Source organism: Cyprinus carpio, chromosome A16 (genome assembly GCF_018340385.1).
Source record: "Cyprinus carpio isolate SPL01 chromosome A16, ASM1834038v1, whole genome shotgun sequence".
Classification (NCBI taxonomy): Eukaryota; Metazoa; Chordata; class Actinopteri; order Cypriniformes; family Cyprinidae; genus Cyprinus; species Cyprinus carpio.
In genome coordinates this window covers 12,267,178-12,283,893 of record NC_056587.1, presented here as the reverse complement: position 1 = coordinate 12,283,893, position 16,716 = coordinate 12,267,178, and the positions used below count along the sequence as shown (strand labels likewise).

Here is a 16,716-nt window from a genome sequence, read left to right as displayed (position 1 = left end):
TAAATTGAAAGTCAGTTAATTTACTAGTAAAACTGTTATTACTGCTAATATGTTTCTTGTAAAAAAAAAAAAGAAAGGTGTAAAGTGAATCAAACATCCACCTTCATGACTACTACAAAACTATGACATCTGGAATATTTATGATTATGATGATGTTTTTTCCAAACAGGAATTTGACAGTAAATCCAATGGAATGTTGATTAACACCGCAGCATGACTCTTCACATCCTTATCTAACCGGAAATGTTTCCTAGCTTACCTCTTCCTCCTACTCCCTTCTTCCTCTACTCCTCATCTTCCTCTCTGCTTCCAGTGTGGTCTTGAAATGTCCACCCACAAATGTCAAGACAAATGCACTCAAGTATATCTGCCCACTGAGAGTGACTCATTTAACCTGTTAATGCTGCGGAATCAATGTATGAACTCATCATTACTTGACATTATTTTCAATAGATGGTCTTGGGAGGAAATTTTTAAACAAAACAGTAGGTTTTCACAGTACATATTGTTTTTTTTTGTTTGTTTTTTTTTTAGGTTTATTCATTATCTTTAATTATATTTTATCCCAGTCTAGCTTTCTAATAAACCTGTCATTCACTATGAATATTGTTGGTTCTGTGACAATTTTTTTTTTTATTTTTATCTACACTGTTAAAAGGTGGTGACTTGCAATTGTTACTATGTCTACCTGATTTAACCCTTAATAGTTATGTTTGCTGGTATAAATTAATTTATATATTTTGGTTCAGTGATATAAAATAATATTTTTGATTAAATTAAACCAGTTAATTTAGATGTCAGCATTTTTAGGGTACCTTTTTTTTTTTTTAAAGTATTTTAAGTCACTCTGGATAAAAGTGTCTGCTAAATGGATAAATGTAAACATTATCTTTTCACATATAAACCCTCACCTCAAATCGCTGCAACATTAAGTGTGCATTATACTAAAAAGGGTTTACTTATTAGTTCTTATCAACTGTCCTTAATCAAAACACCATGAACTCCAAGGAGTTGTAAGTTTTAGCATTAAGATATGTAAGCAATTTTAAATCTAAACAAATTCAGTGCATGAGAAACTCATATAATTAGGAAAGTCTGAGATTTTAAGCTCTGTAAACTGCTTTTGTTTAATATAGAGGCTTTGAGAGAAATGACAAGGATGTTTTTCTCTCTTTGTTTCTTCCCAAATGGACAGATGAGGTTTACCCTCTTAATTTTAGTGACATGTCCAAACATGACATCATGACCGTTCCTTCAACATGATTTATCTTCCTTGTTTTCCAATTCACAGAGCGTAAACATGCGTGGACAGTATTCTTCCATTGCATGGATAAAAGGAAACTGGATACTCTAAAAATCTAGGCTCTTATAATCTTTTGCATATTGCATTTAGGACAGTGACCAAGATAATTGCTCTCTGAAATTTCTGTGGCAACGATTGTTGCCGAAGACTGATAGGAAGAAGACTGAGTTTAATTTTTTGTGCTGGTATGTCAATCACAATTTCATGAATAATTGACCAGTAGCTTACACTACAGAACAAAGATGTGCTGCATATCCACTGCCTTTTTCAACAAAGTGTACACTATGTCATCCACGGAGAGGAAATGCTGAACAAATGTGTATGTGTGTAAAGAAACAGCCAGGTCAATCTTCACAAGCCCACATGAGCATACTCCACGTGCACATATGAATGCCTACATATATACACAGCTCTCTTAAAATGGGGGGTCTCTAGTGTGATGCCCCCCTTCCCTGCTGGCTAAATTGATTGCAGATTTCCATGAGTGCAGAACTGGCTTGTGTATGTGCGTGTGAGGCCCTCAGGAGTCTGGGCGTACAGTCACAACACATGCAAGAGAGAGAAAAAGGAGGAGAAAAAGAGTGCCGCAGTCCCAATAGGACCCAAAGGAACATCACTCCATGCAGTCTGGAGGAGACCCAGAATCACAGCTGTGGAGTCAGCTGAGCAACATCTCAGTGAGGGACATTTTCCTTAAAGAACTTCTGTCAGCACCATCAATGTGACAACTGTGGAATTGTGCAGTAAAATAATAGTGAGGGACCAAAAGAAATATGAGCTCAAATCTAGAATTTTAAAGTGGCATCAAACATAAAAATGTTAAATTTATAATAGACAACAAGAATTTAAGTGATTAGTACTTCAGACAGGGTTCCCCAAAACCTCTGACCAAGGAATTTCCATCCCATTTTCCAGTCATCCTGCTCCATAAAAACCACTTTGATAGTATTGTACATTTACAGAATATTTAGAAATTCACAATTTTTCCAAACTTATCCAGATCTGCAAATTACTAAATAAGCTATGTTAACAGCTGCTCAGAATAGTCCTCATCATCTCCATGGGAGATGAATCATATATCACCAGTATCACTAAAGTCTTCTCAATGTGTTTTGAGTATCTCAGTTTCATTTTGCTTTGGCTTAATGAATGAACTGCCACAATACTGAAGTGAGATAACCCCCTGCCTCCCATCTTGATCAACATTCTTTTGCCTGGCAAATTTATTTGCGAACACTAAAATCGATGGACTCCAGCTTGATCTTCGCAGTTAAGGAACTTTTCATATGTGTGCTCTTTCTCCCTTGTCTATGTTGTTTTATTGTACAGTCTGGCCAGTACTGGATGTCTTGAGTATAGTAAAGCTGTCCCACACAGGAATTTACCTTAAGAGACCCATTTATTTATGAGACAGAATAGCAAACATTTGGATCAGAATGAGGTGGCCGCTATGCCTGTGCAGACAGATGGACAAACTGCAGCAGGTTGTTCTGATGATAACGCAAATGCTGTGATGAATGAAGTCATGTTCATATTTATACATTTATATTTATTAAGATTATTTTAGCCATTATTTAAAATTACATTTTCAGGAATTTGGATCAGGCCTGGGTCTATTCAAGCAAGTGTGACATACAGCACTGAGCCTCCCCTAAGTGCAAAGAGGAGTGCAGCACTCAGAAAAAGCATTAGGACTGAATCCAGGTGCGTGATGAAACCAAAGCCTTCATATTTTTCCAACAAAATATCTTTTCAAAGCAACGCTAAAATATTTTTCTGTTTGCCAGTTTAAGATCTGCTGTTTCTCTCTAGCTTTTGATAAAATATGTGAGGGAATTGAGGGATTTGGTACCACACAATATCACTGCATCGCCCATTTGCTATCATTCATCTCCCTAGAGGAAGTCCATTCACTGCCAGTACATTCCTCCAAAAGCTTTCTGATTTACTCAACTGGCCATCGCTGCAGAGCACTTCTGGAGAGTGAAGAGGAAGCCTGCTCCTTATTATAACCGTCTTTTTTCACCTTTTACAGCTGAGAAAAATAACCACATGTTCCTCAATCTTAGCATTTGAAAGTAAAGAGGTTTTCACCAGAGGAAAAGAAACACATCACTCTCTGTCTGCCCTGAAGGTGACTCCATGAAAATGCTTCTAGATTCTCTTCCTCCTCTCACTCCCATCACAACGAAGACAATATCTGAACCCCAGTCCAGAGGTTTCTTAAATGTTAAAGAGTCTTTCTAATATGCTGATTTGTAGCTCAAGAAACATTTTTTATTACTATCTATGTTTTGCTGTTTAATATTTCTGTGGGAACTGTGATACAAATTTTTAAAAGATTATTTTATGAATAGAAAGTTCGAAAGAACAGCATTTATTTGAAATCTTTCGTAATGACTTTACTGTCACTTTTGAACAATTGAATGTCCCCTTGCTAAGTACTAAAATAACATACTGACAACAAACTTTACTTCATACTTTTTACTATACATGTTTTTTTCAGTATTCTTTGATGATTGAAAAAAAAACACCATTTATTTGAACTAGAAATCTTTTGTAATATTATAAATGCCTTACTTTCACTTTTTAACAGTTTAATGCTTCCTTGTAGAATAAAGTATTCATTTCCTTTTAATAAATCATACTGAACACTTTTGAATGGTAGAGTGTGTTATATATATTTACATATCTTAACTAATTGGCTGCTTTTAAATGCATCTAAACGCTATGAACCTAATATGTGTATGTCGTATACCTTCCACAACAAGTCAGAAATAACAGGATGAGAGTGAGAAGGAGAAACAGACAAAGAGGGCAAGTATTTGCCAGATGTTGGGCTCAGGATGTCCTGGGCACAAGAGAAGACAGAAAGAGTAACAGAGAAAACACAGGGGCAATTTCCTGTGCTGCCAATAAAATATAGATACAAACTAAATGAATTTTTTCCCCCATCCAAATCTTTCTTCCATTTGCATCGGATGTGCTTGAGGATTCATTGCTTAATGTATTGGTGTTTACAATTCATTGTCTGTGAGATAAATAATATCTGACTCCACGGGCTTCTACTGTCTCCTCCTCTCATTCTGAAGAACACCAGGGAGTTTACCAGAAACAAACAAAAGGAAAAATCTTGAGAGAAAATACAGGTCTGCCATCCAGTGACCACGTCCCTTCGGTAGACACCACAAGCACACTCACAATACACACACAGTAAAATCTCTCTATTACTGTGTCATAAAAGACAGTGCGTTCTCACCTCGTATTTTACCACAATGAATTTTCAGATTGGATTTCATGGGACAAACTTAGCACAGTGCCAGTATGCCTTTTTCCATAATACTAAAGCAGAAGGAAAAGTTGAGGAGGGTTATTATTTTCCCCGTCGTATACCTGATAATAAAATATTACTCGGAGATGGCAGGAGGACAGCTGTAGAATCGATGGCTGCAGGTCTGAGCTCAAATGTCAGTCCCAAATATGAAGGACTGGATCTTTACATAACAATGACTTTGTTTTGACTGAAGGGAATGACAGATATAACTATTGCAGATCATAGCCCTTTTCTGTATCGCAACAGTCACAAAACGAGCCTTACTGTCAGCTGTTGTGATCATTTTTCAAGAGTTGTCCACTTAAACACTTGCATGAGATTTACAAACACACACTATGTTTCTATATTTCACCCTAGATGGGTTGTTTGTCTTTTCTTCCGTGCAAACAGACCCTGCAAAACAACATCAAAGTCACTTTCCCCTCTCCTAATGGTTACCAGCTCTGCTGCTGTGCTTCAAATCTCTCTAAGACTGACCGACTTTCAGATCGGAGCAAAGATCAGGGATTTTCTCTCTGACTCTACAACTCTGTAGTGGTTCTGCAGTGAAAATAAACAGGGATGTGCAAACAAAAGCATACAAAAATGCAAAAAAGTCCAATGGATAAATAAAGAAATGGGAAGAGCTTTAAGCAGAAGCCCACAGATCCAAAGCCCTTATGCCTCTGCCTGCAAAAAGCATAAGTTAGAGAGGCTTATGTAAGCATGTGGTGGAAATATTACCTACCGTCTTCATCCGTTAACACAACACCCCCATCTCCTCACCACTGACCTCCGTATGTTCTTTTCTTTGTGCTATTTTATTTCACCCTGAACTCATATAAAGTCACTTTTTGACATGTAGAAGGTTACAACTAATGATTTAAACAAACAAAAATATATTTTAAAAATGTACTAAATTTAAAATCAGATATTAAATTCTATTTTTTTTATGTTTACATATCAGATTCCATCACAGAAAGCAATACCAGTTTATTACACTGTAAAATCCAACAGTTTACCTTACTTAGATTTAATTAGTTATCTTTACTTAGTTGTTATACTTACTAGGTTTTATTAAGTTTCAGCTACTTTCAAGGCAAATAAAACAATTTACTGACTGTTTTGAGTGACACTTACTTAAAATATTCAAGTAGCCACAAAGGAACCAATGACATTAATAAACCAGTGAGAGGCAGCAGTGCACTAATATGTTGCTAATTGCCGTTTTTTTTTAGCTTACCATTATAGTGATTAGCGTTCCCTTTGGTTGGGCACTTGAAACTTAATTTATGTTACTATAATTTTCTCTCTGTTAATGGAGTAACGCATCATGGAATCAGAGTTATTTGATTTCAAAGAAAAGTAATATATAGGTTGCTTTTATAAAATGACCTATTTTTTTAATTAAAGCATTTTTTGTGTGTGTTTAATAATGACGTTCTTGAGATTTTATTTTTCATAAATAACTTGATATGCTTTTTATATAATCCTTAAATAGTGTGTGGTAATTTTACAAGACAGCAAATAAAATTGGCAAATAAAAACAACAACTGTAAAACAAAGCAACTGCATAATTTATTCTGCGCAATGCATTCTGGGAGTCATTGAGTAGCTATACTAAGTCATGAGTAAACCTAAATGAAAGGATCAAGTACCCCCTACAGTTCTTTTTTAGTTACTAGAACTCTTGTGTAAGTTAACTATACTGACTAAGCATTTGTCAGTATAACATACTATTACTATTTCACTTTACTTAGTTTTTTCAAGGCAATCGGTTTGCATGCTTTTTTTAAGTAAGCCCAACTTATTAGATTTTACAGTGTAGCTGCTAATTTACAATTAATTTCATGACATAAATTATCTCATAACACAAGCAGCTGTGAACTACTGAACCAAGACCCCCTGGTGTAATCCAAAGAATTTCAGTTAAAGTGTCTGTGCCAACCCAATGCTCACCACCCAACAAAGAAATCATATCCACAGCAGATGTTTTTTACGAGGAACTCAGTAGGCTGCTGTCAAGGTGAAATGTTTCTCCTGTGGAAATCAATTAGAGTCCCTCCTCTCCAGATGTGAAATCACTGGCAGGTACTAGTGATTGTTTCTGAGCTCCTATTCATAAGTCTGACCTGTTTTAGGGGATATTGAGGTCTGGAAAAAAAATATGGTGAAACAGGTAAGGGACTCATTTTAACTGTCTGGAATCATCTAGAACCAAGGTAAAGGTCGGCATCTCCTGGTTCTAATGTGCTTTGGCCTGGTTCTAATGTGCTTTGGCCTGGTTCTAATGTGCTTTGGCCTGGTTCTAATTGCGGTTTTGCAGTGCTGGGGTTTGTTTGTGATTGACACTCCAAAATGTTGTGGGGAAGAAACACTCAAATAGTATGTAATGCTAAAAATCAACAACAAAAGAACAAAAAATATTGGCAGAGCCTTTGATATGACTCACAAAAAGATAAAATGTGTTCAGGGCACTGTGTCATTCCACCATTGTCCTTCTTAGGTATTTGTATTATGAAAGGCATTAAATACAAATTACATGTAATTTTTTTAACAATAGGTCTATGGAAATTATAAAAAATACACATTTTGAGGAAAAAAAAATACATATGATGGATAAAGCAGCAGCTGCTCCAGATCACAAACACATCTGTGTCTGATTTGGTCTTAAAAAATAATAATAATAATAATAATAATAATAGCTAATAAAATAAGGTTGTGTAGGCTAAGCTAATTAAATCTAACAATGTAGGTTTTTTCTGTTTTGAAGTGCATTTCCAGTAAACTATTAATTAGCCTATACAATTTTGGTTTGCATGAATTATATAGTTTGTTTGAAATTGTATTAAATTTGAGAGTGAACCCTAAGAAAAGCAATCACAAAGCCTAATCTCATCAAAACCAGACTTCAAAAAGTAGGTCAGGGCAGAAGATGGAAACTTAAAAAAATCTTCAGGACAAAGATGCGAAGAAAAGTAGGCTATACAAAATCAATCATGTCCTTTGCGGTATGAAAAGTATTACATTGCAATAGCGTAAACTTTCTTACCTTACTGGAGAAGTGGCATCGAACTTTATTGAGCGAAGTTCTGGAGTGTTCTGTCCAGAGGACAATTAAGATACTCGTACAGACGTATGTCCTTTTGTAAACTTCATAAACTTGTGAATAAATATTGAAGCTATGTCTTGCTCCCAAAGTGATCGCTAAACCGGTGTGCGCGTAATCACTCGCTGTATCTCTATCCTATGGGCTGGAGAGCGCGCGACAGTGACAGAATCTCAAGACAACCGAGTCGCGAGTGCGCGAGGAGTGAGTGGGCACGCGCTTACGCCTCCCACACTTTAGTTCTAACTATAGATTTGTGTCTATTTAACAGTGTGGCCTAAAACTGCCATTACAAAACATTAAACAATACAATCTTAACATATTTCATGTTTATTGACATTTCCATACACTGCACATTATAGGTTTCATTATAATGTTAGTAGCCTAATGTTATGTTGAGATTGTTGTATGCTTGGGATTCCAGAGAACCCAATGATGTGTATAATTATTAATGGGAATAATTACGTAATGAACCTAATAATATTTTTTTCTTTTAATACATTACACTTCATTTACATTTAATAACAATCAGTAGGCAAATGTAATTGAAATATTATCATTTTCCCCTCTATTTTACCACAAAGTATTAGTGGAAATGTCACTATCCATTGTAGTTTTTTCTGTCAGGGGTCAAAAATTCTAAAAGAAATCAAAATAATTAACTTGGAGAAGTTTATTATAGATAGGCTACAGTTGATAATTTATCCCTCATTTAGCATATCCCACGCCTCCGTGAGCACATATTAGAAATGTTCAAGGGATTTTAAACCATTGTCCTTAGATTTAGATTTGGAGATTAAATAAAAAATATGAACTGAAATACAATGATTGTTTTAGGATGGTCTGGAAAGTTAAATTAGGGATTTGGTTAAAAAAAAAATTGGGGGAGTAAAATGGAAAATTCAGGATCTGGAACATCAACAAAGCAGCCTTCTTTCTAAATTACTATTCAGAATGTCTGTTCAAAAATAGCTGGCCAAAAGAAGGCTTTAACAACTATGATTGGTAAGCCATTGCACTGAAGGGTCCGTGAGAATGGTTTCCTCCTGGCTTTGACGTTAAGTGATGCTCCAGAATCTATTTCCCCTTCATGCATTGTATTAACAGATAACACACTATAATTTGGGAAATAATCGAGAATGAAGGAAAACAGGGTTTCCGTCTTATTAAAACACTCAGCAAAAGATGGGCTGAGTCAGCATTAGCTTATCATCTGACAGGAACTTCACTTGCACATTGTAGGTCTTGAAATTCTCCAGGAGTTCCGAGGAAATATTTAAATAAGTACATTGAAATATTTTTGCATTTCTGAAAATGTCTCATACGTCCTAAATATAGTATATCACTATTTTTATACAACAGTTAGTTCCAGTAAGCATGTCATTGAATGACTCACTCAGTTAGGCCTATATCCCTCGACACTGATTTATTCAAGGAAACACCACTATAACTCCTCTAAAACTGCTTAATAGTATCTTTTAATAATTAAGCAATATTACACTTACAGTCAGAACCCGTTGAATAACTAATGTCTATTTAAGAGTTTGTCTTATTCATAACAATAATTATTGTATTATATATAGCCTATTTCGTCTGATTTAATATGGCTGTCCAGTCTCAACCGCAAAGTCAAAATCTCGATAGAGCAACCTTTAACTAAGCCAAACCTGCTTCTTATCTAAATATATCTGAATAATGGTGACCCCTAGTGCTAAAATAATTCACTGCATACCTTGCCCTCCTTTGACTTATGGTCTTTGAACACTTTATTGATTTTCAAACAACTAGACGTATTTAAAAGATTAAAGCTCTGAACGAGCGTAATAAGTCCCGTGTGCTGCGGGAGGCACATGCCAAGTAAAGGGTTTGTACCAGTGTAAGTTACGGAATTTATCAAACGCGCTCTGACCGGGGAACGGTGCTTTTCTGGACCTTCAGGCGATCCATACATCTGCTACTCGCGCAGCGGGGCTAACTATATTCACTTGTCGCATAGTCTCCGCTGACACGAGTCAAAATGCGTTTACCTTGGTTTATCATCTGTCTAGTACTGACCGCGTGGTGTGCGGAGGGCAGCGACGTGCTCGAGCTCGGCGACTCTGACTTTGACCGGAGCGCAGCCGTGCACGAGACTCTGCTGGTGGAGTTCTTCGCACCTTGGTTTGTCCCAGATATTATGTAGTTGTTACAATTGTATAAAAGTGCAATTCCAGCTGCAGCCAGGTTGTAATTTACTTTTTGTACAGAGTACAGAGCGTAAGCTGGGGTTTTCATGTTCATGTCTGGACTTAGTGAGAACAGCAATGGTTGTTAATGCATGTAGTGCATTAATTTAAATTATGATATATGGATGTGCATGAACCTAAATTATGATGTAAAGGCACAATTCTCTAATTTAAACAATAATAAATCCAGAAACACTGGATTTTACCTGCATTTGCAGATAAATAGCACAATGCTTTAATGTCTGGTTAGCATTCCTCATATGATGTTACCACAGGTGTGGGCATTGTCAGCGGCTTGCTCCGGAATATGAGGCTGCTGCCACAAAGCTGAAAGGGACACTGCCTCTGGCAAAGGTGAGGAGTGATGGACTCCCCGGTTCCTATTACCCAGCTCAAATCTTCCACCTCACTTATGCTACACAGATGACTCAATCTGCAAGGTTCTGTTTTTATATATTTGTGTAGTAAATGTGTCTCTTTCCTGATGTTTGGTCAGGTTGACTGTACTGTGAACTCTGAGACGTGTGAGCGTTTTGGAGTGAGTGGATATCCCACCCTAAAAATCTTCCGCAATGGAGAGGAAGCTGGAGCTTATGATGGCCCCAGAACAGCAGGTTGATATTTTCTGTCCACCCATACAGTACTGTTCAAAAAGTTTGGAGTTGGTAAGAATTTTTATTTTTTTTTAATTAATGTTTTCTAAAGGTCTCACATGCTCACCAAGGCTGCATCAAAAATACAGCTAATATATAATTTTTTTCTGTGATGGCAAAACTGAATTTTTCTGATCCTTCAGAAATAATTTTAATTTGCTGATTGGGTGCTCATTAAAAACATTTCTTGTTATCAATGTTGAAAACTGCTTGATTTTTTTTTTTTAGGATTCTTTGAATCCTTTACAATTATGCATTTCCTTACTGTCCCTTTTGATCAATTTAATGCATCTTTGCAGAGTAAATTTATTATTTCTTTCCAAAAATCTTACTGATCCCAAACTTGGCTGTGGGTTTTATATTGTTTTTGTTTCTTTTGGCTATAATTATTTTTGTGATCTGGTCTGAAACAGATGGCATTGTGAGCTACATGAAAAAGCAAGCAGGTCCTAGTTCTGTGGCTCTGCTTAGTGAAGCGGATTTGGATTCTTTTATCGATAACTACGAGGCCAGTGTGGTGGGTGAGTTGAGTTTGTAAAACCTAAAACCTGCCAAAGCATCTTAAATGGCTCCTGCAGCCGAAGCTTAAAACAAATCAGTTTTGACTTGTGCATTCATTTTAATCTCTCTTGGAACTGAAGGAAGCTTAAGTTCTCTCCTTTCTTGATTTGCCCTCTTTGTTCTTGGCTCTGCTCAGGCTTCTACTCTGGGGAAGACAGTACACAGCTTGCAGAGTTTCTGAAGGTCTCCAGTGCCCTGAGGGATAGCTATCGATTTGCTCATTCCACTGATGTGGGAACAGGCCTGAAATACGGGGTAGATGGAGAGTATGTATGACACAGAGCATGAAGGAAACATGATCATTATCAGTATTTCATTTTTAAGTATGTCCCTGATGTTTCTTTTTTCATTTGCTGGCAGAAGTAGTGCTAACCAAAAATAGACTTGGCTCGAAAATTATGTAGGCAGAAATATTTAGGCTCAAAATTCATGCCATATGTGATCGCTTAGGTAATTTTAAGATTAGCTATCCAAAGATGAACAGGTGTAAGGGTTATGCACACGTCACATAAGCTATGAAATGTCAGTATAAATGAGTGAAAATATTAATATTGGGTATATCGACATAGGAAAATTTAGAGCTTTTTTCTCTCTACCTTTTCCATTCAGGTGTGTTCTGCTGTTTCGTCCCCCCCATTTAAATAGCAAGTTTGAGGACAATGTGGTCAAATACACAGAATCCATTTCTATTTCCTCTCTCCGTACATTCATCAGAGACAATGTGTAAGTTTATTTATGCTTATATATTTTGTGGGTGATTGGTTAAACAGTTTGAACTCCACTTAAAAATGCAATTTGATTTATTGTGTTTGTGATCCTTGGTCTGTTGTTTTCATCTTGCTTTGCTTTTAGATTTGGTCTCTGTCCACATTTAACCACAGAAAATAGGGACGTTCTGAGAGGAAGTGATCTGCTTACAGCATATTACAATGTAGATTACTTACGAAATCTCAAAGGCACAAACTACTGGAGGAACAGGTGAGCAACAAATCGTTGTCATATCAGTGGAATCGTTCTCTTTCTATCTGTTAATTTTTCATCGTCTCTTTCAGAATAATGAAGGTGGTGACACAGTTCCAGGATCGGGGTTTGAGTTTTGCAGTGGCAGATCGACAGGAGTTCCAGGATGAGCTTGAGGAGGAGTTTGGTTTGGGTTCGTCTGAGGGAGGAGACATTCCCCTCGTCACCATCTGGACCAGAGAGGGTCACAAGTACTCCATGCAGGAAGAATTCACGTGAGTTGTGCAACACACTAGACTAGTCTCTATACACAGAGCTTTTCTGTTTACACCCAGTAAGACATAATTAATAGATTTGAGACTTTAAAACTTCATTCTGTGTTTGGATCTGTAGGCGAGATGGCAAGTCCTTGGAGAGGTTCCTGGAGGATTACTTTGCAAAAAGATTGAAACGATATGTGAAATCTGAGCCTGTTCCAGAGTCCAACGATGGCCCTGTCAAGGTACATGGACCCATAAAAGTGTTTTTTTTTAAGTTTTCTGGTATTCATCATGTATGTGGTTCCACAGGTTGTGGTTGCAGACACATTTGATGAGATTGTGAATGATCCAGAGAAGGATGTGTTGGTAGAATTTTACGCTCCCTGGTGTGGCCATTGCAAGAACCTGGAGCCCATATACAAGGAGCTTGGAGAAAAGGTCTGTTAACACAATGTATATATAGTATAAAGCATTTTTATCAGAGATAAGGGGTTTGAAGTTGGTAAGATTATTTTTATATATATATATATATATATATATATATATATATATATATATATATATATATATATATATATATATTTTGTGTTGTGCCATTTGCAGTGCTTCTATTTTTTATTTTTTTTGAAAGAAGTCACCAATCCTACATTTATTTGATCAAAAACATGGTAAAAATACTAATCCTGTTAAATATTATTTAATGCAAAATAATTGTTTTATTTTTTAATATACACTGCACGTCCAAAAAAAAGTCACCAACTGGATTTACCTAAGCAAATAGGTAAGAGCCTCCCATTGGATAATGACAGCATGGATGATTATGTTTCAGCTGGCAACACGTTATTTAACCCTAACTGATGCAGTGAGTAGCTTCTCACCTCTTAAACAACCATGTCAGAAGACATGTCCCGTGGTTGTGGAAAAGATGTTAATCTGTTTCAGAAGGGTCAAATTACTGGCATGCATCAAGCAAAGAAAAAATCTGAGGAGATTGCTGAAACTACTAAAATTGGGTTAAGAACTGTCCAACGCATTATTTAAAACTGGAAGGATAGTGGGGAACCATCATCTTCAAGGAAGAAATGTGGTCGGAAAAAAATCTTAAATGATGGTGATCGGCGATCACTTAAAGGTTTGGTAAAATCAAATCGTAAAAAAAAACAACAGTAGAGCTCACGGCTATGTTTAATAGTGAAAGTAAGAGCATTTCCACATGCACAATGCGAAGGGGACTCAAGGGATTTGGACTAAACAGCTGTGTAGCCTTAAGAAAACCACTTATCAGTGAGGCTAATCAGGAAAAAAGCTTCAATTTGACTCTGGAGCAATGGAAGAAGGTCATGTGGTCTGATGAGTCCAGATTTACCCTGTTCCAGAGTGATGGGCGCATCAGGGAAAGAAGAGAGGCGGATGAAGTGATGCACCTTTTCGGTTACCTCCTTTGTTTGTACACATTGGTTGTACATATAATTTGTCTTATGTTTTATGTTTTGTAACCGAATAAACCTTTATTCAAACACCCATCATGCCTAGTGCCTCTCACGCTACAGTGTGTCAGGTCTAGGTTCAGCAACGTTATGTGCCCAAAGAATGAGGTCAGCTGACTACCTGAATATACTGAATGACCAGGTTATTCCATCAATGGATTTTTTCTTCCCTGGTGGCACGGGCATATTCCAAAATGACAATGCCAGGATTCATCGGGCTCAAATTGTGAAAGAGAGGCTCAGGGAGAATGAGACATCATTTTCACACATAGACTGGCCACCACAGAGTCCAGACCTTAACCCCATTGAGAATCTTTGGGATGTGCTGGAGAAGACTTTGCGTAGCAGTCCGACTCTCCAATCATCAATACAAGATCTTGGCGGAAAATTTATGCAACTCTGGATGGGAAAAAATGTTGTGACATTGCAGAAGCTTTTTGAAACAATGCCATGGTGAATGCATGCTGTAATCAAAGCTAAAGGCGGTCCAACGAAATATTAGAGTGTGTGACTTTTTTTTGGACGGGCAGTGTATTTTGAGTTTTTGTTTTTTTTTTTGATGGGAAGTCTGATTTTTCGGCATCTTATTCCAGTCTTCAGTGTCACATGATCCTTCAGAAATCATTTTAATATGCTGATTTGGTGCTTAAGTAACATTTCTTTTTTTAATCAATGTTGAAAACAGATGTGCTGCTTAACATTTTTGTGGAAACCATGATATATTTTTTACAAGATTTTTTTTTTTTTTCTGAATAAAAAGTTCAAAAGAACAGCATTTCAAATAGAAATGTCTTCACTCTTTACTCGGTTCATTCTTGCTGAATGTAAACATTAGTTAATGATAATAAAAAAGCTCACTGTCTCCAAACAGTAGCGTATATCAAGAAATAAATCTGCTGTAGGCCCATAATGCTCATTATTTGGGTTTTATTTTATGTGTGTCTTAGCTCTCTGGGGACCCCAACATTGTCATTGCTAAAATGGACGCCACAGCTAATGATGTACCCCCAAATTATGATGTCCAAGGGTAACATTCTGTCTCTTTTTATGTCTTTGATTTATTTATAGTTCATTACAACAAACATTCTGTGACATTCAGCTGTTTTTCTTTTTGATTCTTTTTGATTTGTTTTGCCTAAATTGCAGATTTCCAACCATTTACTTTGTGCCATCTGGACAAAAAGACCAGCCACGGCGATATGAGGTGAATAACATCATACACAAGTGTGCACACACACATATACTTACACAAACAATTGTTACTTAAATGTTTTTGTCCCATAGGGTGGTCGTGAGGTTAGTGACTTCATCACCTATCTGAAGAAAGAGGCCACAAATCCGCTCATCTTAGACGAGTCAAGGGATGAACTGTAAACAAACAATAAGATGCTGAATTTAACAGGTGGAGAAATGCACAAATCCACTTAGCCAAATATGTCAATCGCAGCTATTCATGACATTAATTGGGATCACCGAAGCACATGATAAAATGCATGACTTGTACAGTGTTAGTCAATACACTACTGGATACATAAGGAATGTAGTTTATAGTTAAGATACTGTTTTTACATCAGTTATTTAATAATCTGCTGCCAAGTTGCCTTGGTTTTCTTTTATTCTGTTTTTTTTTTTTTTTTATAACAAAATGCACTGCATTTGAAGGAGACTGTTTATAGGTCACTTATCACATACGTGTTACTGTAGCATGCTAAAGTTGTTCCACTGACTGAATGCTTTTACGTTAAGTTTGTACCTCACTCCGGTACTCACTGCTGGCTTAGTTTACAACATGTTGAAATTTGTTACTGCATTGGTATGTTAGTTACACAATCTCTTCGTAGTCCATTCAGATATTACTTTAAAACTTTGTTTCAAGTCTACAGGATGTGTTAGAGATTCTGTAAGCAGTTGGTGACTGTGCAATAGCAGTCTGTGAAAAGAACTGGGGTACCTCTCCTACCTCCGTATGTCTGTCGTGTCAAGTCAAATGTCTGTAAGGGCTTATCTTGGATCGCTTCCTCCATCTATACATGTGAGGACATGAGACGTTAACAGCTGCTCCCAGCCCTAGTAATCTTTTACAAGTTTGACGCTTATTTCTTTAACTGTTTATGTAATCAAAAATGGGACTGTTTTGTGTTTGCAGTCATAATAAAGGAATGGACAGACACCTGATTGTGTGTATTGTACCATATTTTTCTCATATTTACATTTAGTCATTTAGTGACTTACAAATGAGGACAATAGAAGCATTCAAAAACTAACAAAAGAGCAACAATATTTAAGTGCAAATGTTTCGGTTAGCCTGCACACACACACACACAAACAGTAGATAGAATAGAAAAAAATAGAAAGCTAGTGTGTTTTTTTAAATAAAAAAGTAGATAAATAGAATTAAAATAGAATTGAAAGTGCTAAAGTTAGAGGGTGAAATAAAGCTGAAACATATGTGTTTTTTAGTTGTTTCTTGAAGATGGCTAAGGACTCAGCTGCTTGGATTAAGTTGGGCAGGTCATTCCATATTTTATTTATATTTATATATTTGTAGTATTGTTCTAAAAGTTACATAGTAACAGCCTTTTTTTTTTTTAAGTTACATAGCTTTTTTGATTGTTTTTAACTTTTATAATCCAAAAGCAGTTGTATCTAAAATATAATTTGAGATATGTTTCAATAATACTAATATTAAAGGTGCATTCATGTTACTTAAGAACTTAAGTTTTAGTATTATTTTTAATAATACCTTATATGGTAATTTAACTTCGTTAACCATTTTAGAGTTTTTATTGTAATATTTTCCCATTATTTTTCATTAAAATGTTTTATGGTGTAAACGTGAGGAGTT

At 36.3% G+C, this 16,716-nt stretch overlaps 2 protein-coding genes across 3 annotated transcripts in view; one reads left to right on the top strand and one right to left on the bottom strand.

Annotated features, from left to right (window-relative positions):
- LOC109072856 (platelet endothelial aggregation receptor 1-like) overlaps positions 1-7,928 on the bottom strand; it is a 29,410-nt gene extending 21,482 nt beyond the window's left edge. The window contains exon 1 of the mRNA XM_042772685.1: positions 7,669-7,928. The gene's annotated coding sequence lies outside the window, so the exon portion shown is untranslated. The remainder of the gene's footprint in view (positions 1-7,668) is intronic.
- A 1,696-nt stretch (positions 7,929-9,624) lies between these two features.
- LOC122148007 (protein disulfide-isomerase A3-like) lies at positions 9,625-16,044 on the top strand. 2 transcript variants are annotated; one of them, XM_042772684.1, is made up of 14 exons: positions 9,625-9,885; positions 10,226-10,304; positions 10,447-10,564; positions 11,017-11,124; positions 11,301-11,430; positions 11,774-11,887; positions 12,017-12,142; positions 12,217-12,399; positions 12,518-12,626; positions 12,694-12,822; positions 14,819-14,898; positions 15,018-15,075; positions 15,156-15,273; positions 15,748-16,044. In XM_042772684.1, exons 1-13 carry the CDS (start codon positions 9,743-9,745, stop codon positions 15,243-15,245), a joined length of 1,467 nt encoding a protein of 488 aa, XP_042628618.1. In that variant the 5' UTR covers positions 9,625-9,742; the 3' UTR covers positions 15,246-15,273; positions 15,748-16,044. The 2 variants fall into 2 exon arrangements, with proteins under 2 accessions (XP_042628618.1, XP_042628617.1); XM_042772683.1 differs by having other exon boundaries at positions 9,626-9,885; positions 15,156-16,044.
- Positions 16,045-16,716: the final 672 nt, after the last annotated feature.